At 64.0% G+C, this 21,316-nt stretch overlaps 1 protein-coding gene across 4 annotated transcripts in view; it reads right to left on the reverse strand.

Annotated features, from left to right (window-relative positions):
- Positions 1–21,316, reverse strand: part of Kdm4b (lysine demethylase 4B) — a 115,384-nt gene that overhangs the window by 33,652 nt on the left and 60,416 nt on the right. For 2 of the 4 annotated variants that reach the window (XM_027952587.2, XM_027952586.2), the window contains exons 7-9: positions 15,222–15,271; positions 11,363–11,466; positions 7,153–7,290 (exon numbers count right to left, since the gene is read on the reverse strand). In XM_027952587.2, coding sequence (XP_027808388.2) covers positions 7,153–7,290; positions 11,363–11,466; positions 15,222–15,271 — 292 coding nt within the window. Of the gene's footprint in view, positions 1–2,841; positions 3,128–5,931; positions 6,048–7,152; positions 7,291–11,362; positions 11,467–15,221; positions 15,272–21,316 lie in introns of those variants that run through there. The other 2 variants (XM_027952588.3, XM_027952589.2) reach the window with 2 other exon arrangements.

Genomic DNA, 21,316 nt, shown 5'->3' on the forward strand with positions numbered 1-21,316 from the left:
CCCACCCTGGCTCCCACCCAAACATGCCGTGTCACAGCAGCGCCACCACATCTGCTGGGGAGCTAGGGTCCCAGTCAGCACGGCCTGGTGTCACCACGGACCCTGAGGCTATCCCAGGAGTTGGTGCAGAAAGGTGCACCACGTGGCAGTCAACCGGGGGTGCTCCAGGCTCCCAGGGGTGCCTTCCCGGGGAGCCTCATGTTACCAACAGGGGGACCGAGGCGTGGAGCACTCAGCCAGACCCCAGCAGGCAGCGGGCACCACGCCCTGAACTCACAGGGAGTCACGGCGCGTGGGGTGAGGCCAAGGGACCATGGGGGGAGGGGAAGCAGACACAGCCACAAGCCATGTGTCCAGAGGGCACCTGAATGAGGGCAGCAGCCCCAGAGGCGAAGCCCCCCCCCAGTTGTCCTGCCGGCTGCTCCCTGGTCTCGACCCTGCTGCAGACCAGCCTTCCGCCTGCGACCTCCGGCTCCACCACTGGCAACAGACAGCTGAGCCATGCCCAGCCCCTCCCCCACGCCACACAGCACTCGCTACCGGCAGAACCCAGCTGTCCACGTGGACAGCACAAGGGCCTGGACAGGGCTCTGCCCCCACGGTCCCTCCAGCCCCACCAGAAAAGACCCTGGCCCTCCACACCAACCCCCAGCCCCACCAGAAAAGACCCTGGCCCTCCACAGCATGCCCACTGCCCTCTGAGAAGCCTCCCTACACAGGGGCCCTCGACTGGGGTCATTGCCCCCTAGGGGACACAGTGGCAGGGTCAGGTGTGGGGAAGCAGGGACGCTGCCCGGCACCCTGCAGGGCCCAGGCCTGGCGGAGGGGAGGCCCCGCTCTGGGGGTCTGGCTCAGAACCCCACCGCTGCTGCGCACCTCTGGCCAGGCGCCCACCCTCGGGGGCCTGGTGGCCAGGGAGTGTGACAGGAAGGTCCTGGCAGGAGAGCACACAGCACACCTGGCGCAGGGACCCGCAAGGCCGTAAATCAGGGGATCTGCAGCCCCGCCCAGGCCTGCTCTGCCGGCCCCCACCCCGCCTCTGCGGCCCTCCTGGCTGCGGTTGATCACCCAGGGCAGGCGGCCTCATTACCGAGCAGAGGAACCACAGTCCTCAGAGCGCAAGCAATTTGCTCCCATTTCACAGTAATTGAGCTCAGGGCACCCCAGGCTGCGGAGCCCGCTCCCTGCCCGGCTCCTGCTGGCGCCCCACCCAGGTGCCAGCTGCCTCCAGCCTGGGTGTAGGGTGCCGAGGGGCCGCCTCCCAGGATCTGAGTCCCTTTCCTCATCTCAAACTCAGCTGAGGTCCTCCCTGCTGGCCGTGGAATTCAGAGGCTGCGGGGCTGTGGGCCCAGCAGGCAGTGACCTCGATGCTGCAGAAGAGCAGCCAAGTGCGGGGGTCCCTGGCCGCGCCAGTCAGGCCCTACCCCACTCACTCTCCACCTAGCGGGTGGACAAGACCCCAGCTCCTGACAAGACCCTTGTCTCCTCAGTGCCACCCGCAGTGGCAGCCCTGGCCCAGCAGAGCCAGCCTAAGGCGGCGTGTGGTTTTTCAGGACTGGCTCACGCTCAGGAGGGGTCGGCTGGGCTGGGCATGCCCACTGTCCTTGAATGAGCAGGAACAGCCTTTTGATGCCCCATTAGAACCCCACTACAAAGCCAGCCGTTTGGTTTGCCCATTTGCGCATGTGCCAGGGAACACTGCTCTGGGAATCAGGGCGGCACACAGGGGGCTGTGGCCGCCCACTGAGCCAGGTGGGGCGACCAGGGAGCAGCAGGCCCATGGATGTGACCCAGCAGGACTCCTCTCCTCTCCTCTGTCCCTGCAAAGACCTCTCCCAGGCACTAGCTTCACTGAGTCGGAGAGAGGTCATCTTGCCCCTGGGGACAATGTCACCAGGCAAGTAGGCAGAGCTCTGGGGCCCCAGCCACAGGAGGACAGACGCACAGGGCAGCATGAGTGGCTTGGTTGGGGCTAAGTCCCCAGTGGGCACGGCCAGCCCAGGAGCCAGCCCAGAGCTCAGTCCAGGCCCCTTGCACAGGGCAGGTGCCAGCAGCGCTGGGCAGGGTGGGCGGGCAGCCCCCCACCCCCCAAAGGGAAGGCAGGCTGGGGTGGATCTGGATGGGTGCGGGTGTTAACTCCACTGTAAAACACTCCCACCAGGCGCAACAGCAGGAGCCTCCCAGGGATGGCTGGGGACTTACTAAGGCACTCAGTGACAGAGTGCCAGCCCTGGGGCCACTCTCCCCAGCAGCCCTGCCTTGGCTGTAAGGAGATCACAGCTAAAAGACCTGTGACTCCAGCGAGGTTCACATCCCGCCAGCCTCAGGGTGCCCCGCCCAGCTCTCCACACCCAGAATGACAGGAAACCTCTGGGGACGACCCTTCTGTGGCCGCCCCATCCAGGACCGGGCCACACAGGTACATTTTCCACTACTGTAACTAGCAAGGCAGGCGTGTCCCTGTCCCAGAGAAAGAGCCGAGATCAAGGGATGGCTGTGGTCGATGTAGCTGATGGCAGCGGCCTTCTGGGAAGCCTGCGGGAGGGTCTCAGCAGACCCCGCACCAGGACTCCAGGGCTCTGGGCCTGGACTTCCTGACCCTTCCCCAGCCCCGTGGGTGAAGACACCACGCTGAGGCGGGGCTGGCCACCTCGTGGCAGTGCCCAGGCGCCTGCTGCTCTCTGCAGGGCAGCACGGCCTCCTGGCCGAGACCGCCCACACCCCGTGAAGCGGCCCCTCTGGACAGCCTGCGCCTGTCTCCTACCAGGTGGACATTCTCGGCCCAGCGAGAGCTAACCAGGACTTAAGATTTCTTAAATCATATTTTTAAAAACACAATGGTCAGGATTTTCCAAGGTTTACTGAGACAATTAATCCACAGACGATGGAAATGTCCTGCGTTGGGTGTACGAGCCAGTGACCCGCGCAGCCCCACACCAGCAGCTGCACCCCACTCCCACCACCCACAGGAGCTCGGCCCCACGAGTCCTGCACCTGCAGGTCCCACCTCTGGGCTCTCCTGTCCGGGATGTCTCCTGTCGCTGAGTCACACGCTGTGGCCGTGTGTCCGGCTCTTGCTGAGCACGAGGTCCTCAGGTCCCTCCATGCTGCAACTGTCACCTGGCTCCTGCTCGGGCCAAGTGGGAGGCAGAGCTGGTGTGACTGTGTCTCCCCCATGTGCCTGTTCAGTCTCCCACTAGCTGGTGGGCAAGGCTGGCAGCAGAGTCCCCACCCTCATCTCAAGGACATGAAAACCTCCTGCCATCCTCCTGTCCCAGCCCCCTTCAGGGGCCACACCTCGTCTCCTGCAGCCTGAGTCTCCTCAGGACTGTGGGGTCCCACTGCGTGCTCTGCCCGGGGCCGAGGGTGTTTCTCCTTGGGACTCGCCATGGGGTCAGGGGTGTGGCACTTTCCTGCTACTGATCTCTGCTGTGGATGGAGGCCAGGCAGTGTCCTGCTACAGGGCTGGGAGCTGGAAGGCACTGTCACCTTAGGGTGGGCTTCCCAGGAGCTGCTGGGCGCTGACAGGAGTGCACCGGCTGGGGCCGCCTCTCTGGAGGCCGGACCGCTGCCCCCTGCTCTGTGGCTCTCACCCGGCCGCCGTGGGCCCTTAGGCGGGTGCTACCCAGCCCCTGGATCCTGGGGAGTGGCCTGCTGAGACTGTGGGGCCGTCCCAGCACAAGGACCCTGGCTCCCTCCCTTGTGAGCAAACCGAGGATAGACCTGGGCTCCCAGGCATAGGCAGGGAGGGCTCAGACCCACACGGCTGCTAGGACAGGGAGAGCGCCCAGCGAGGGGCCCCGACCCTGAGTGTGGCTCAGCACCCTGCCCGGTGAGCAGCTGATCCACGTCTGTGCCTCCAGCGCCAGCCTGGCCCTCCTGGCTGTCCAGCCCTACTTCAGCCAGAGCAGGAAGGGCTGCAGCTGCCCGTCCACACGGCCAGCCAGACGAACCAGCCAGGGCTCCGGCAGGGCTGTGAGGCTCACCGCCACCCAGGGGATGCCCTTCTCTGGAGCTTTCTGGCCAGGAGGACCCCTAGGGACCCACTTGCATGGGTCAACCCCCACCACTGTCGGCCAGTCTGGGGTGTGCAGCGGGCAGTGGCAGCACGCACCGCATCCAGGTTGGCCTGCCGGGCACCCATACTGAGTCCCAGGCCCATCTGAGACCTCCACAGGCGGCAGGGTCAGCTGGGGTACCTGCAGAGGGGTCAGGGTCAGCACCTCTAGGCAGAAGGCCTGGGGCTGGGAGCACGAAGAGCCAAGACTGGCAGGCGGGGTCAGGGCCCGGCCCAGGGGCCTCCAGGTCAGGGCTGCAGACTCCCCCTGTGAGGGCCAGAGCACGTGTGCCATGGGCTCGTGGCCGGGCGGTCTCTGTGGGAATCGCTGCCCTGGAGCCGGAGGACCAACAGGTGTGTCCACGGCATGGACCACAGGACGGGCGGCCAGCTGCCCTGGGACGTTCCCTGGTGACGTAAGGTCTGAGCCCTGTGTAACTGTCACGGCCGTGGTCTTCAGATGCCCCTCCCAATCCATAAGCAGAAGGAGCGCGGTCCACTCCACCCTGGAGGAAGCCGGCCGGCTGGGCCTGGCCTGGGCTCTGGCCACAAGCCCTGACCAAATGCCTCCGTGGACAGAAGCCAGTCGGCTCAGGACAGTGGAGAAGGAAGGACAGGCAAGGGTGTGCGGGGCCTGGAGGCTGGAGAGGGGCCGACCAACAAGGAGGACAGCCTCCAGGAGGCAGGGCAGGGTGCTGCCCCGACGAGTCGGGGACGAGCTGGTGCAGGGTCCCTGGCCACAGGAGATGTAGAAGGTGAGGCCAGGCCTCCTGCCCTGCAGCAGGGCTGCAGCCCGGGGCCCGCCACAGCCCCAGGGGCTCCCTGCCTCTCGCCCCTGCTTCTGCAGCGGCCCCCGCAGCCTCCCACCCAGCAGGCCAAGGCAGCAAGGAGCCTGGTCCCCAGTAGAAGGGCGAGAGCCAGCGTTCCAGGCCATGGACACCTCCCCTCCTCTATGGGCCTGGCCCTACCAGGGGTGGCCGGGCAGGGGTGGGCACAGCTGGGCTGGGAGGGGCGCAGCACCTGGACGCGCCCCCAGCCCCTGGCTTGCTCGGAGCACTGCACTCCGTGCGCTCAGTAATTTCACGCTACGCCGCCCGACAATGTAAGTGCGGAGGCCCCGTCGCAGGCCGCACTTCCCAAATGTCACTTGTTTATGAACACATGGCTGAATCCAAAATTGCTTTTAATATCGGGGCTCTGACGGCACCTCCAGACAGCACGAGCCCGGCACACAGCTCAATCTGTCTTAGGCCAGCCACGGCTCAGACGGTCCTGGCCACCAAGGTGCCCCCACAGCCACGCGCACAGCTAAACTCCCCGTCCACAGAACCACAGCCCTGACGTGTTTGCTCCTTTGGAGCAAAAGAGGAATCCTGACTCCTGGACTTCCTCACAAAGACTAGCCTGAGCCCGCCCGGGAGCCTGCGGCAGGCCTCCTCACTACAGGCCCCTCTCCTTTAGGACCCCACCCCAGTGGGGCCACTCGTGGTGGAGCACCTACCCAGCATGTGCGAGGCCCTGGGTTTCATCTCCAGCAGTGCCAAAAAACCCCAAAAACAAAAACAGAAAACCCCAAACTACAACAACAAAACACGCGAGAAAGATAGAGAGAGGCCCCTTCGTGCAGAGCAGCACTGCCCTCAAACACGAGGGCCTCACTGCAGCGCTGCGGTCTCCACTACCATGCTGAGAGCAAAGAAAGGGCGGCTCCTCCAGGGACACAGGTCAACCTGATATGTCCACACACACCAGGCGGGCGATGTGCAGCGGGAGGAGCGTGTGCAAGGCTTTAGGAGCTGTGTACCGTTTTGGATCTGGGGCTGAACCCAGGGTGCTCAACCACTGAGCTACACCCTCAGCCCTTTTTACTTTTTATTTTGAGGCAGGTCTCACTGAGTTGCTGAGGCTGGCCTTGAACTTGTGGTCCTCCTGCCTCAGCCTCCGAAGTAGCTCTTGATGATAGGCGTGGCTGTCATCCTAGTCCCAGAACCTGCGGCAGGCACACTGGTCAGCGCAGTGCCAGAGCCTCACTGGCAAAGACCTGAGGTCTCGGGAATGGCGTGGCATCTGGGTCTCGCCTCTGACCTCTCCTCACGGCCCACCCATCTAGATCTGGGGGGAATCCAGTTTGCCCCAGTTCTGGCTCCTCTGGGCTCTGCACTTGGAGGCTGCAGGGGGCAGGCCTGCCCTCGGCTCCTGCCTGGGCAGAGTGGCCACACCGACTCTGCAGTGTGGGGCCCAGGAGGAGAGGGGCACCAGCGCCCCGGCCCAACGCCCGGGCCAGGCCCGGAAGGAGCGCACGGCTTCCTGGGTGCCGCTGGGATAGGCACCGGCGGCCCGCAGGGGTGTCCTGGGAGGGGCCAAGACAACATCCCCTGCTCTCCCTCCCATGGCTCCTGTCAGTCTGAGACCTGGTGCTCACAAGCTCCTTGCAGCCCAACGGCATCTGGACCCCGAGGCCCACCCCTCAGCACAGCCCTGGGGGCGTCCCAGGGTGGCCCGCACGCCCTCTAGCCTGTAAGTGCTATACCAACGGTGCACACGGGGCTGTAGCCAAAGGTCGAGGAGGCTCTGGGGATAAGCACTTGGTTCAGATGTCCCGCCTACTGGCCAATGTCAGTGCTAGACAGGAGGGCAGGTGACCACGGGAAACCACTGAACTTGTTCTTCACCAAGCCAGCAAGAGGGTTGGGGGCTGATCCTGACCACTGCCCAGAGCAGCCCCTGGAGGGCCCACCAGGGACGGGAAGGCAGAGGCCTAAGTGGACACTCCTCAGCCCCTAGCCCTCCAGAGAACCACTCACTGCCGGAAAAAAACTCCCCATTTGGACCCCAGACCAGCAGGACAACAGGGGACAGCCCCACCAGGGACACCAGACCAGGCAGCCAGAGAGGACATGCTGGAACCTAGCCCCGAGCCACTGCAGGCCCCCTCCACCCCCCCCTCCACCAGGAGAGAGGCATGAGCTTGCTCAGGACCCCAGACGCTGAGCCTGGGTGAGCAGCTGCCCCAGGGGCCCCGGGCCCTGGTGGCAGAGGCAGGTCGGGCCACTTCCTACCCCGCGAGGCCCGTGCACGGCATCTGCAGGACCTACCTGAGTGGCAACTTTGCCGTAATCAATCCACCGCAGGGTGGCAAAGTTTGTGGACTCTGCGCAGTTGAAGCCGTGGTTGAAGCCCGCGTGGTAGCCGTAGGGGAACGTGATCATGAACTCGCCGGCCTCCTGCGTGATCTGCAGGACAAAGTGGACAGGTGAGAGGGGGAGAAGGGGAAGGCCAAGGGGGAGGAACCAAGGCCACCAGGAGCCACCACGCCGAGCACAGCAGGAGACAGGGCTCAGAGGGGCACCCCAGGAGCTAGTGGTGTTCTGCAGAGTTGGGGAGCCCTGACGCCCGAGGCGCCTGCCCAGCTCCCTGAGGGCAGGGCCACTGCTCTGCCACCAGCACTGTCACTCGCGTGGCCGGCCAGCCCTGCTCTGCAGCACCTTCCAGGACGCCACTGGGCTCTGCGACTGGGCACTCAGGCTGAAGCCCGGGCAGGCAGGGCTGGCCTCAGAGGAGGCTGTGGCACAGCCCTGCCAGGTATCCCCACGGGGGTCAGGCTCAAGCGGAGAGAAAGTGCTGGTGGCATTGGCAGGGTGCTGAAAAGGGACAGGGCACCTGCAGGATAGTGTCCTGTTCCTGTACAAGGAGTGGCCAGGTGTGCAGACCACATGCCAGGAGATGGCCTGCAGAAGGCCACTGTTGGGCCACAGAATCTCCCGTCATGCCTCACATGGTCCAGCATGAGGCCGCAGAGACCACAGAAACCAGCGTGCGGGGCCTGGACAGAAGGGCCATTGAAGAGAGACCCGACTAAAGGGCTGGCCTGAGTGGGGCGGGTGGGGGCCACAGTGACCCAGACCCCAGGCTTCCAGAACAGCCTCCTGAGGCCTGGAGGTGGGGGCTGCCAGACAGTGGGGGGTCAGCCCCACACCACACCAGGCCACCTTCCACTCCCAGGACGGGGACGGCAGACCACCACCGACCCATCTGCTGCTGATGAAGTGCTTGGGAAGGCGATGCTCAGAAAGATGGCAACAGGCAACGGTGGAGACGGCTCCCGCTGCCGGGGAGGGCTGCCGGGTGCGCCTCAGACAGGCACCGAGGCTCAGGAGTGGAGGCGACTGAGGGGTCCATTGGCGGACCCCAAGTCTATCTGTATGCAGTATGCCACGTGGCACAAGCAGAGGGTGGTACACACCCACACCCTTCCGGCAGCCAGGGCAGGACGGGTGTCCAGCACCCTGCAGGCAGGCCCACCCACGCGTGCTCTTGCCACTCGGGCCCGCTGGCTCTCAAGGCGCACGCGCCAAGCCGAGGTGCCAGGCGGGGTATGAGGGGCCAGGCGGGGTCGAGGGGCCAGGCGGGGTCGAGGTGCCACTCAGGCAGGGTCGTGCCGGCTCCTGGATGCCAGGAGAGCCTTCCCTCCTGAGTGGAGCCAGTCATGAGGATGCGTCGCTGCTGTCCAGCCTTTCCCTGCCGTTGGCCGTGTGGGCCATTTCCAGCTTCAGGCTCCTGTGAGGAAGCCACCAGGAAGGTCCCTGTGTGAGGCTCCCTGCAGACGTGGGTCCTCTCTGCAGAAGTGGGCATGGGAGGGCATTGTGGGCCCAGGGCTGCGCTTCCTAGAGAGAGTTGCCCAGGGCTCTCCAGCACCTGTGGCCACCGTGGCCACGCAGGTGCATCCGCAGCGCTGAGGCCGACGTGTCTGCTGGCCTGCGGGTCCTCGCGGGTCCCTCCAGCCCTGGCCCTGTTTGCACAGGGGGCTTGTCCTCTCGCCCTCACGAGTGGGCTTATGGGTGTTCTCAGGCCGTTCACCTCACTTGTCCCCCAGAGAGGAGCAGAAAGGGCTGCATGCGTAACCAGCAAGGAGTCCAAGGCCCGGGGCTGGGGTGGTGGAGAGGGGCTCCCCCACCAGGAGCAGCCGCGCATCAAACATCAATCAAGACCCTGTGGCCTGGGAAGCGCCCGTCCTGGAGAACTGTAATATTTTTTTTTCAAATAATTAATTACACCAATCAAGGGAGTCAGTGTGCATTAAGCCATATTTTAAAATTTCTGTCCAAGTGACAGCCTCACGCAGCAGGGTGGAGTGTCGGCAGGAATCAGGGAGGGGGACATGCCTGTGTCCCCAAGGCCCCACAACACCCACGTAGCCAAGATCTCCAGGACTGCCTCTGTCACCTCACTTGGAGCTCCATGTAACAGAATCAGGCGAAATAGGGCTTGGAACTTTTTTAAAAAATGAAATTAATGGCCAAGCAGGTGGCCCCATCTCTAATCCCAGCGGCTCGGGAGGCTGAGGCGAGAGGGTCATGAGTTCAAAGCCAGCCTCAGCACTTCAGTGACAGTCTGTCTCTAAATAAAACGTAAAAAAGGGCTGGGGATGGGGCTGAGTGGTTAAAGGCCCTGGGTCCAATCCCTAGTACTGATTTCCCAGCCCGTTGGAGCTGACCCAGAAAGCCCCTGCTGTCTCTCCCTCTGACCCCAGGTGGGACGCTCTGCTCTCCAGAGGCTGCCCTGGCGTGGTGGACAACCAGGCCTGCAGGTTCACCACGCAGCACACACAGGGAGCTACAGACTCAGGCCTTCTGGGGCACAACTGGGACCCTGTGACACCAAGTGTAAAGCCTGGACATGAGGGGCCAGGCTCAGGTGGACACTGGGGCCTCATCTGCCCTGACAAGCCCTTGCTTGACTGAGGCCTGGGATAGGACACGCTGGCTGGAACGACGAGAAGGCCATGTTCCTATCAAAACTTCCGCATCCCTGTGGTGCACCCAGCCTGGAAGCCTGTCCTGCACGTCGCTGCTGTCAGCATCTCCTGACAATGGATCAGGGGCGTTCTGGTGATGGGCAGGCCGAGCAGCAGGGGTCAGTGGGGAGGGGCGCCGGCCCGGCTGCTGGTCCTACAGGGAGCCTGGGGCCAGATCTCCGGGGCTCTTGCAGGATGAACGAGGCAGTCGGAGGCAGGTTACAGAAACACACACTTTTAATCATTAAAAGCCTCTACCATCGATCTGCTTTTCCTTCTAGAAGTAAATACCATTACAAAGATTTATAAGGGGGGTGCGGGGAGTGACTCGTTTGAAGAGTGCCAGGAATTCAGATGGGGGACCACGCTGCTCTCAGAAAAGGGTGCTCGTGGCTCATGGGTCACGTGGGAGGGGCTGCTCCTGCCAGCTGGACGGGCACAGACACCCGGCCCCACAGGCCACATCCGGGCCACCAAGCCAGGAGCAAGGGAGCGGCTGTGGTGTTGGCAGGTCACAAACTGCCGTCTAGACCGCACCTCTCCCTTCCCTGAGCACAGCGCCCTCGACTGGTTTCCTGGTAGTGACTCAATTGAGGCCACGACAAAAAGGAGAAGCAGGAACAGGAGCCTGTGTCCTCAGGACACTCCCCACCATCCTGCACACCCCGGCCGGGGCACAGTCCCTGGGCCATGCCCACGCGGCACGCGGTCCCAGCTGATGCTGCAGGCAGCGACCGGGCTTCAGGGGCCACCCCATCCCCGTGTGCTGAGCTCCGCGCGAGGCTCTTCACAGAGCTCTTCAGAACCAGGCCCCAGAGGCTCTTCTCCCCGCCCGCCCTCCGGGCTTGGAAGGCTCCAGCCTGCCACCTGGATGACCTGGGGACTTTCCTGCCCACAAAGGCCTGTCCTGAATGCCCGCTGGCTGGACCTTCAGGCCAGGTGCAATGCATGCTCCCCTGGGGACACAGAGCTCCCGGGCCTGACTGAGGTGCCTGTCATCTGGGTGCCTAGAGAGCTGCTCTCTCACCACCCACTACCTCCTGCAGACCACAGTCCCGCCTGACACCTCGGCCCTCAGCCCTCTGTGAGGATGTGTAGCCTTGGAACACAGGCTGCAGGGAGCCAGCCCTTTCGTCTCTAAGCCTGTGTGCATCCTCTCCAAGGAGGGCTGAGGCGGCCACTCTATGGGGCCCAGACAAGGTGCAGCCCGAGAAAAGGCACCTGAGGCTGGGAGGGGTCTGCCCTGGGTCCTCTGTAGCAGGTCCCACCTTTCCCCTTTTGCACCTGACCCCCTGTAGCCCTGCTAAGGGACCAGGGGGCCACACTGGGGCCCTCACTTGGTTCACAACCCCCCCCACCTCACCGCCAGCAGGGCTTGGAGGCCAACCTCAAGGACAACTTGCCTCCCCTCAACCTTCTCTAGGTCAAGATCCTGTCTCCTTGGCCATTTGCGGCCACTGGACCTAGGCCCTGGCCCCTCCCCACTCGGGCCCCTGCCAGCCCATACGCACCCGGCTGAAAGGGATCCCGTACTTCTTCAGGATGATGGGCGAGATGAGCGTCATCTTGTGCCGCAGGAAGGCGTCACAGCCCTGAGAGCTCCCGGGGAAGAATCCTGGGCGGGAGAGACCAGGGTGAGCAGGGCTGGGTGAGCGTGCTGAGCTGGGTGCCACACGCCCGAGAGGCCACGGTCAGGCCACAGCTGCAGGACCCACACGTGGCACGGGGCTCTGCTGGGGGATGCAGGGGCCCTGCGGGCAGCAGACCAACAGGGATAGCCCAGAGGGAAGGACAGAGCCACTCATGTGACAGGTGTGGCCCGGCACACACTGGGTCCCACACTTGGGGCTCTTCCTGGATGGAATCTGCTGTGCCACTGTCACGTGGAGAGGACCTGAGAGTGCAGCCAGAGGGCAAAACGGGTATGGCCCCCCTCTCGGCCAGTACTGCAAAGCCAGGCGAGGCCCGGAGTGCACAGAGCAGCTCTCACAGGCTTCCTCCAGCAACCAGCCTGACCCGGCCCCAGGAGACCCCGGGGCACACGGGGTCCTGAGCGCCCTGGCCCGGCCCACATCTCCCTGCTGAGCAGGCAAGGGAACCAGACAGAGCCACCCTCAGCCCCCAGACCCAGGGAGAGGAGAGCTCACAGCCACCCGCCTCACTCTCCCACCACAGGAAAGGGGTGGTCTAGTTCCTCGGAGGCTTCCTGCCCCCAGCAGACCCCTAGCTGACCAAGGCCACGTTCAGTCAGGACCCAGCATCGCCCCACGGGCACCAGACGCTCCCAAGCACTTCCCAGAGACTCCCACGCCCCCCTCTGGCCGAGGCTCGTCACCACACCTGCACTGTGGCTCAGGGAAAGGGAGTCCCGGGCCTCCAACAGCAGGTCCTGGCCATGGCCCAGCTGGCCCCACGCCTCAGGGGGAGCACACAGTCCCCGCTGCAGGAGGGACAGCACCAAGGAAGGCCAGCTCTCTCGTGGGCTCGGCACACTTCCTAGAGCCGGCACGCAGCCCCGAGCCAGGGTGGGCAGCACGTGGGGACAGGCCCCTCCGTGCTCAGGCACTTCCTGCTCTGCTCCTGACAAACGGAGGATGAAGAGGCCAAGGAGGTGGGCAGGGCGGGGGGCAGGGAGGGCCAGGCCAAAGCCGGTCCCTCATCCCAGGTGTCTGCACGGTGCTGGTCTGTCCATCCCAGCCACTGTCCCCATGAGGGGAGACCAGGCGCCATTCAGATCAAAGGCAGGAAAGGAGGAGGTCATGGCGGTGGCAGGCACAGACCACGGGTGTCCACTGCCTCCAGGATGGACCTGCAGCCATCACCGGCCTGGACCTGGGACCCTGGTCTCTCGGCCAGCACACGCCCGGGGGTAGATGGTCAGAGGAGACCCTGGCGCTGGCAGAGGCTCGTCACCACACCTGCACTGACACAATGGCAGTTCTGGAAGGTGTGACGCTCCCTGGACCAGCCCCTCCCCCTCGCGTAGAGCATTTTAATGAGAATTACGACTGCCTGCCACTGCTGCACGCCACTGCTGTGGCCGCCCGCCGTTCCTCTTTTTAATGTGCGCTTTAAGTGGCACTCATTAAAGCTCTAATAAAGGCGCACATTTTAAGTGATTAGCACCGATAATGCGCCGACGCATTAATGCTCTCTCTGGCCCCCCAGCGCTCCCCCAGCCCTCCCCGCAGAGCCAGGCCCTCGTTCTCCAGGTTAGTCGCACACCCACCTCAGCCCCTCCACCACGGAGCCCGTGACACAGCCCAGGACCCTGGCAGGGTCCCAAGCCAGGCAGCCAGGAGACGCTGGCATCTGACAGGCCTGTGCTCCTTGTCTCCGACCCTCCCTGGCCAGGGCCTGCCCCGAGTTCTGGGCAGCTGAGCCTCCACTCTTCAAGGACCCGTATGGGGAGCCCCCACGGAGCGGCCTTGGCTCCCCACAGGCCCTGCCAAGCCCTGTACATGGACACACAGCTTGCCCCAGGTTGTGGCTCGGCTGTGAAGAGTGGGAAGGGCGTGTGCCCGCCAAGACTGCCCAGGCCACGGGACCCTCTGCTTGTCCCCACTCGTCCCCGCTCGCCCGTCGGCCTGCAGCTCTCTTAACACAAAAGGCAGCCAGAGAGGAGCTGGGGCACCGCGACTGGTCTAGATGTGATCCAAACGCAGAGGAGAGAAACTGTGGGCAGGGCCAGGGGCGCGGTGACCTGGTCACCACAGTGCCTGAGCTCGCCACTTAGGTCCTTCCCTCTGTGAGCCCACAGGGAGACCCCGGGGTCCTCACGGGAGGAGGCAGGAGGGCCGACACCGCGTGCCGGCTCTGGACTGGAGGAGGGGGCCTTGGACTGTCCCTGGGGCCTCGGGAGGCCCAGCCTGCCTCCCCTGGACTAAAGGCTACAACCTCCAGAGCTGGGAGCTGAGCTCTTTGAGGCCAACGAGCAGCAGCACAAGAGGAGACCCACGCCACAGGGAACACAGCGGATGCCCTGAATGACATCTTGCTAAAAATGCAACTGGAACGACCAGTGGCTGGCCCTCTGCTGCGGCTGAGCGTCACTGCAGAAGCCCAACGAGAGGCACATGCTGCTGGGACCAGGTGTGGCCACCCCCAGGGAGGTCCAGGTGCCTACAGGACGCCAGGCAGCCGCTCCGGGGAAGGCACCCGGCCCACCTGCCCCAGCAAGCCCCCGCATCTCAAGTGCATCTCCCAAGATCAACAAACGCCGCGTGCCACCTCCAGGACAGGGCGCCCACTGCTGGGGAAGACCGGCTGCTCCTCCGACGCCCAAAGCCAGTGGGAGCAGGAGACGGCACGTGCAGGGTGTCTTCGTGCCAAAGGAGAGGAGGGGACAGAGGGCAGCCGTGGGGGTCAGGGAGCTGAGGGTTCTTGTTGTCCCTCACTCTCTCCTGTGCCCCAGGTTGCTCCCACGTGGCCCCAAGGCCACCTGCTGGGCCAGCACAGAGTTGGTGGCTGTGCTGAGGCGGGCGCTCAACAGGGCAGGACCCGAGAGGCGGCTGCAGCAGCTGGGCTCGCTGCACCTGGGGCCGGAACTCCCACCCGAGTGGGGAGCACAAAGGGTGGTGATCAGGTCTCATGGAAGGGAGGGAGCCCCCGCCACAGAGGACACACAGCAGGGACCGCCTGCGAGGGGCAGCCCTCACCAGGCGCCAGCTCTGCTGGGGCCCTGACCTTGAAATCCAGCCTCCGGAACCCGCCACTTGCCGACACATCAGTGGGGTGCCAGCTCCATGCCCAACATGGGGTAAGACTGGACGGTCCAGGCTCTGAGGAGCCATGTGACAGCAGACAGCTTGGCTGGTGTTGGGCAGGAGAGCAGGCCCCGTGGCAGGAGCTCCCGGGGGACCAGGCTCCTGGGCAGCAGGGCCACAAGGCTTGGTGCTGAGCCAGCCAGGCACCCCCAAACCAGGAGCCCCTCAGACAAGTGCTCTGGCTCCGAGTCCCCAGATAGGGTATGAATGCAGGCTAGGCGATAAGGACATCCGCAGAGGGAGCCCAGCACAGCTGGCCCCAGGACGACATGGCGCATGGCCTGGCGGCACTGCACAGGCCAGGGGCGGCCAGCCCAACCAGACTCGCAACTAGAGAGGTGGCGAGGCGCAGGCACCGTGAGGCCACGAGAACACACCGCCCTCCCAGCCCGCAGGAGCGCGGCCAGGCCGGGACCTCAGGTACAACAGACACGGAGACCACACACGGTGGAATACGATCTGGTCCCCAGGGAGACAGAAAATGGGGAACAGGACACCAGTGTCCTGAAGCACATCGCTGTCCCCAACCAGAACCCACAGCCGCCACTCCTTGGCCCGCCTGCCGGCCCAGTCCACCCTGCACCCCGCGGGCGCAGACACCTACCGATGGCCAGCCGCTCCAGGCGCTTGCCGTGCTCCGGTGGGATGGCATACCTACGAGAGAAGGGAGGCAGGTCAGAGGCCAGCAGAGACGTGGCAGACGTGGGCACGGGGAGACAGGGGGGGACCCCACGGGGCGGGGCGAGGAGCAGCTGGAGGAGGGAGCAAAGGCAGAATCCCAGGCCGAGGCTGCGACAGCAGAGGCAAGGGCCAGGAGGGGACATCCCCAGCTAAGTGACACTACACCCTGCTGAGGACAGAGCCCGACTGGGGCTGCGGCGGGTGTGCCTCAGAGCTCAGCAGGAAGCGCCTCCGCCGTTCGCCACGGTTCCCGGGCCGGGGGCCAACAGGGAAGAAGCTTCCAGAAGGAAGGCCTCACTCTCACCACCTCGCACGCTTTACTTCACACACTCACGTCTGAGAGGACTGAGGCACCACCGTCAGTAAGAAAGATGTAAGAGAAAGTTTGCCAACAGATGCCATGGGCCCCATGCCACCAACGCCATGTGTGCGAGCTGGCGAGGCCGCCAGGGACGGTGCGGCAGCCTCAGCCTGGCAGGGGGCGAGCTGCACAGCCGGCCCGGCCCAGCCCACGCCTCGGCCTCGCTCAGAACCAGAGCCCACTGCCCACACCGGGGGTGCCTTGGGACATCTGTGTCCTGGCATGGAGGGGGTGGAGGCCAGGACGCTGCAGCACCCGGGGCGCCACCCCAAGGATGGCGCCAGGTTTAGAGACCCCTCTAGAGTAAGGCTGCCAGCATCTCCGAGGAGCCGGGCAGGAGGGGGCACAGCAGGCCTTGGCCTCTGGCCTCAGAGCCCCAGCTGCCGAGGCCATTCCAACCAATCGAGAAGCACTTTCCTAATAAGATTAAAAGGGGTGGGGGCAGGAGAGAAGGGAACAGTCTCTCTAATCTAAATGGGATGTGAAAATTAATTCCTGGGTACATTCCCAGGGCCCCTGCCTGAGGCAACCCAGGCACCTTCACTCCATTGTTCAGAAATTATCATTGTCTGGACATCCTCGAGGTCATTCCTTCTTAAAGGGCCCTTTATCAGGTATGTGGAGATGATAAAAGTTAATCCCAACCCAAAGCACTTTTTTGGGACTGGTGCCCCCACCCCCACCCAGGAAAGGAAGCGTCCTGTGCCTTCTGGGAAGAGCGAGGACGGGAAGGAACTAATTTATGGCTTCGAGGCGGGATGATGAATGCAGTACCCCCAGCCGACAATGCAGCTTTCACTTAATTACCGCCTGTAATTGGGAGTTGTAAAGATAAGATTAATTGAATCTGGTGGATGTTAAAAGTTTAATACATTGGAAGGAGGCTCCTCTGTTATCGGGAAGCCCAGACTGTGGGACGCTGGCCAGTGCTGGGAAGAGCAGCCCCTGGAGACGCACACAGCTCCTGGGCGGGAAGCTCCGCAGCCTCCGAGGCCAGGACTGTGCTGTCAGGCCTGGAGCCGGCTGCACCTCCCACCACCTACCAGGGCCTAGCAGCAGCCGGGGCCAAGGGCTTGGGTCCTCAGGGACACATGCACCGAACACCGCCTGGCCATTCACCTGGAGGAGGAGGAAGGCAGAGAAGGCTCCACAGACATGGGAGGCCCAGTGTCCCGAGTGCCACTTGCCTTCAGAATCGGGGCAGCTCCAGGTAGCCATGAGGCTGGACCCTCCCGCCTACACTGCCTGGTGCCCTGGGAGCCCAGGGTGACAAGGGCCCAGGTGGCCAGGGCAGATCACACAGGAGGGAGGAGAGTGAGGGTGGCAAGGAAGGGCAGCCAGAGCTAGTCTCGTCAGTGTGCAGGGGAAGGAACCACGGACCCTTTGGGGACTCTAGTGCAGAGCCTTGGCAGGCCCCTCCCCCAAGAGCACAGCACTGCCACTGTCACCACAGCCCATGCCTGGTACTGCGCTGGGGCATCCCCTAGACTCAGATCTGGCTCTGGAGGAGGAGAAACAGGAAAAGTGGGTATTTGGGTTGAAAATGTTTGTTCGCTAAACCTCGAGGCAGAAGCAGCATCTGTCTGGCTATTAGCAAGCGATTTCTCGGGGCTGTAAAACAAAGTTGTTTTTATTGGTCACCGACGCAGGGAGGCAGTTTGTCTCGCTCCCTGGGAGCTCAGTCCCCATCACAAGGTCAAACTCCATGACCTAAACCAACCTCTCTGCCTGCCAGTGACCCCTGGTGGCTCCTCTGCATGCAGCAGCCCAGCTGTGCGCACAGGGCTCCTGCACATTTTCTTGGGCAGGTGGCCTCCAGATCCCTCCACACCTCCTAGGGACCTGTCCAGCTCGGCCCTGGACAGGAGCTGCTCGCGCCTGCAGCCTGCTTCCTGTCCTCCTTCCTGTCCGCGCAGTTGCTGTGGCCTCTCCCTGTGTCCGCCCGGCAGAGCCCGGCCCCTCTCCCTCCCTCTCCACCAGCAGCACCTCAGCCCCATGCAGCCTGTGTCCCCTGGCTCCTCTGCCCCCTCCAGAGCTGGCCTCCTCTCACCTCCAGAGCCCAGGAGGCCACAACCTTCTGGACCACACGGGCCCACGTGCTCCTCCCTCCAGGCACCTTCTGGGGCCTATCCCTGGGACCCGAGCCCCGGGTGTGATGGAGTCTCCGGCAAGCTGGGCTCGGCAAGGCCGGAGTGGGCTGTCCTGGGCTGTCTGGGGGCCAAGGAGGGCTGGCCACAGTGGCTGTGGGGGACTGTCTCCGTAGTCATCCCCCCCTGGCGGCTGTCTGTGTTTTTAGAAGCCTCCAGGCCGTCCCTCCCCCACCGTCTCAGTCCCCATGCGGAGCACTGTTGGAGGGTGCCAGTGAGACCCGCGAGCCATCAGCTCTGCCCCTCCAGCCACGCTGCGCTGCGAGCCGTCTCTGGCAACCACCCCAGGTGACCTGCAGTGGCCTGTGAGACGCAGCAAGCTCCACAGCACTAGGTGGTGTGGCATGGCCCCGGAGGCACCCCCAGGGACGGCATGGCTCATGCCCTCTTCTGAAACCTTCTTGGAGTGGTGTCAGGCGTGAGGCATGTAGGAAGAGGCAGGCCCAGAAGTGGCTGCTCTCCAACTGGGAACCCTCAGAACAGTGGGGACAAACATGGCCTGGCAGGTTAACAGTTCCAAAGGCCACAGGGAAACACACTGGTAGCAGCAAAAGGATTAGCTCTAGAAGGAAGGTTCCAGAAGGAAGCAACATCCTGAGCCTGGGAGATCCAAGAGGGATACCTGAGGAAGATGGGTGGGCACTGGCTGGCAGCCTTTCCTGGCCTCTCCCCCACCTCAGTGACTACAGTGGGGGGTCAAGAGTGCCCCCCCCAGCGACTGCCACCCTAAGGAGGCAACGCAGGGACCCCGGCTCGAGAGCACGAGGTGCGTCCCAGGGAGGACGACGGCGGGGTAGCTCCGGGAGGCCAGGGACCACGGCAGGCTCCAGGACCATGTGAGAGCAGGCCAAGGCCGGGCTGGCTGCAAAGCCACCTCAGACACCACGCACACGGCCTTGGCGGTGCAGAAGCTTCTGCCCACGTGGCCCCTGACGAGTCCCCAGAGCTGATGGGGGGAGCCCAGGGTTCAGAGCATCGGAGGCTGGGGCTCAGCGGTGGCTCTTTGGCCGGTGGCTGAGCAGCTCAGTGACTGAGCCCAGGCCAGGGAAGGAGAGGCCCCCTGCGTCTCCAAGGCTGCACTGCCCCGGCCGAGCTGGGCGGCCACCGCCTCGGAGCCGCCTTGGTGCCGGCCAGCCGGGAAGAGGCTTCCGGCGCGAGGCGGCGGCTATTAATAGTGTAATTTTCTTGGTGTTTTGTTTACCCCCCTGGAATGGCTTGATGGATGTGAATAATTATCAGACTATAAAAGCCAGCAAATGTGCTATTTTCTATCGCTCTAAATCATCAAACAAATAAAGTGTGAAACAGCATTTTTGAATATAATTTTCCCCTCTAATGGCTTAGAATTATTATCAAGAACAATGAAAATAAATAAGCAAATGCCTTGTGAGTTAAAAATTAAATGAGTGTGTCAGGAAGAGGAACACAGACTGTCTCGGGGACAAGGGCCTGCGCCCGGGCCATCCGTCAGCACGCACTGCCAGCACACGGGCTGGGGCCACAGCCCCCAGCACTGCTCTGCCGAGGTGGCTGCTGGGCTCACCTCCTGGGTGGGGGACCTGAGGCCCCAGGGAAGGCTAGGCTGGAGTTCCGGGCAGGGACATGGTGTGGCAAGATGACACTGCCGAACACAGGCACTACAGTACCCCCAAGGGTCTGTCATTGCTCTAGCAGTGACATCTGACCTCGGAAATCAGGGAAACCAAGGCGGGGTGGGGGTGGGGTCTGACGGGAGCCAGGCCGGCCCGGTGCCCTCTACCCCTCCGGCCTCTGCCCCTCCTCTCTCTCCCAGGCCATGGACAGGCAGGGCCGGAGGGGCTGCTGCCTTGCAGGTCAGCCAGGAGCCCACAACCCCGGGAGAGGCTTAGGACGAGGCCTTAGGAAGAGGCCCATGAACTGAGGCCTTGGCCCCTTGCAGTAGATGTCTGTCGCCTCTGCCACCCCCTGGTCCCCGTAGCTGAGCTGGCCTGGAACCCAGGGACAGGAGTCACCATATCGGCTGTTCCTCAGACCTGTGTGACGTGCCAGTGACAACATCAGCCTGGAAGCTTCCAGCATCAGGAGGCCCTGGCCACCAGGTGACAGTGGTAACAGGCAGGGCCTTGTCCCCCCTCTGCCAAGTACGAGGGTCAGAATGGTACAGGCAGGAGCCGTCTGGAAGGTCAGCTCAGCCGGTGCGCTGGGGGCCAGGAAGCTGGTCTCACAGTGTCGGCACCACTCCGGACAGAGAGCCCTCGCCTCCCCGCGGCCTCATCACATGGGGCTGAGGCACCGGAGCACGTGCCCTGCAGGAGGATGCCACCCCCTGCAGCCCAGGAGGCCACTGTGGCCAAGGGCCAGCAGCCCCCATGATGGGCATAATGAGGTCCCACCACGGCCCTGGGCCCTGCCCCAGTGGACGGTTCCAGCACAGACCAAGCAGGAACACCACCTAGTCCCGCCCGGAAGCCCTGGGCCACCCCCTGCGAGCCCCGCTACCGAGACCCCCTTCCCAGCCAGGCCGGCAGCCCCTGCTCGGGCCCTTTGTGTGTACAGTGGAACCAGGGCCACACAGTCACGCTGACCACAGAGACGGCGTGTCACCTAGATGCCCTGGAACAGGTGACTTTAGCAAGACAGGGACACTGGCCTCAGGAGAGCTGTTCCAACAACTGGCTGGCACCAAGGACACGGCTGCAGGCTGCAGTGCTGCCCTAGCAGGTGGCCAGGCACTGTGGCCACAGGTGGCCTCCTCCACAGGCCCCACCAGGGGAGCCAGAACACCAGGGATGCAGGTCACCCGGCTCCTGGGGAAAGGCACACGCCCCAGTGGCCTCTGGCACTCCCCGCTTCCCGCTGAGGCCAGCTGCCTGCCGAGAGGGACACCACGGAGCACGCTGCAGGAACCTGGCACGCTTTGTGGGTGGACGAACCGAGGGAGAAGTAAACAGGAAACTGTCCCCACAGACAGGACACAGCAATGGCAGGCCAGTCGCACAGTCGTCAGTCCTACGTGAAATATCCCACAGGGCTGGGGGAAGCTCAGTTAGGGCCCCGGGCTCCGTCCCCAGCCCAGCAAGTACACACCCCCCCAGACCCCAGAGCCGCAGGCAGGCCCCACAAACACCCTCCCACTGCACTCCAGGCCCTCAGCCCGCCAGGACTGGGAGGAAGGCCACTGCCCACCACGGCCAGCCATCAGCTCCACACCAAGGACACCAGTCACACCCGGAGGAAGAGCCCCTGGGTCTGCGATTCTAAGGGAGCAAACGTCAGCCTGCGGCACTGGGGGGCCCAGCCCCAGCCCCAGCCCAGGGAAGGGCCCCTCCAGCCGGAAAGGCTCCCTCAGACCACAGGCTGCTCAGGCCAGCCCCTCGCCACGGACAAGGCCAGGTGGTGGACAGCAGGGCGCCTGCAGCTGCACTCGCCCCGCTCTGCTCTGGGCACCTGCACAGCCGTGGGGCCACTGCTGCGTGGAGGAAGCAGGTTCACGCGCCCCCGGCCTGCAGTCAGGACGATCCAGAGCCTCCC

The sequence above is a fragment of the Marmota flaviventris genome, chromosome 1 (genome assembly GCF_047511675.1).
Source record: "Marmota flaviventris isolate mMarFla1 chromosome 1, mMarFla1.hap1, whole genome shotgun sequence".
NCBI lineage: Eukaryota > Metazoa > Chordata > Mammalia > Rodentia > Sciuridae > Marmota > Marmota flaviventris.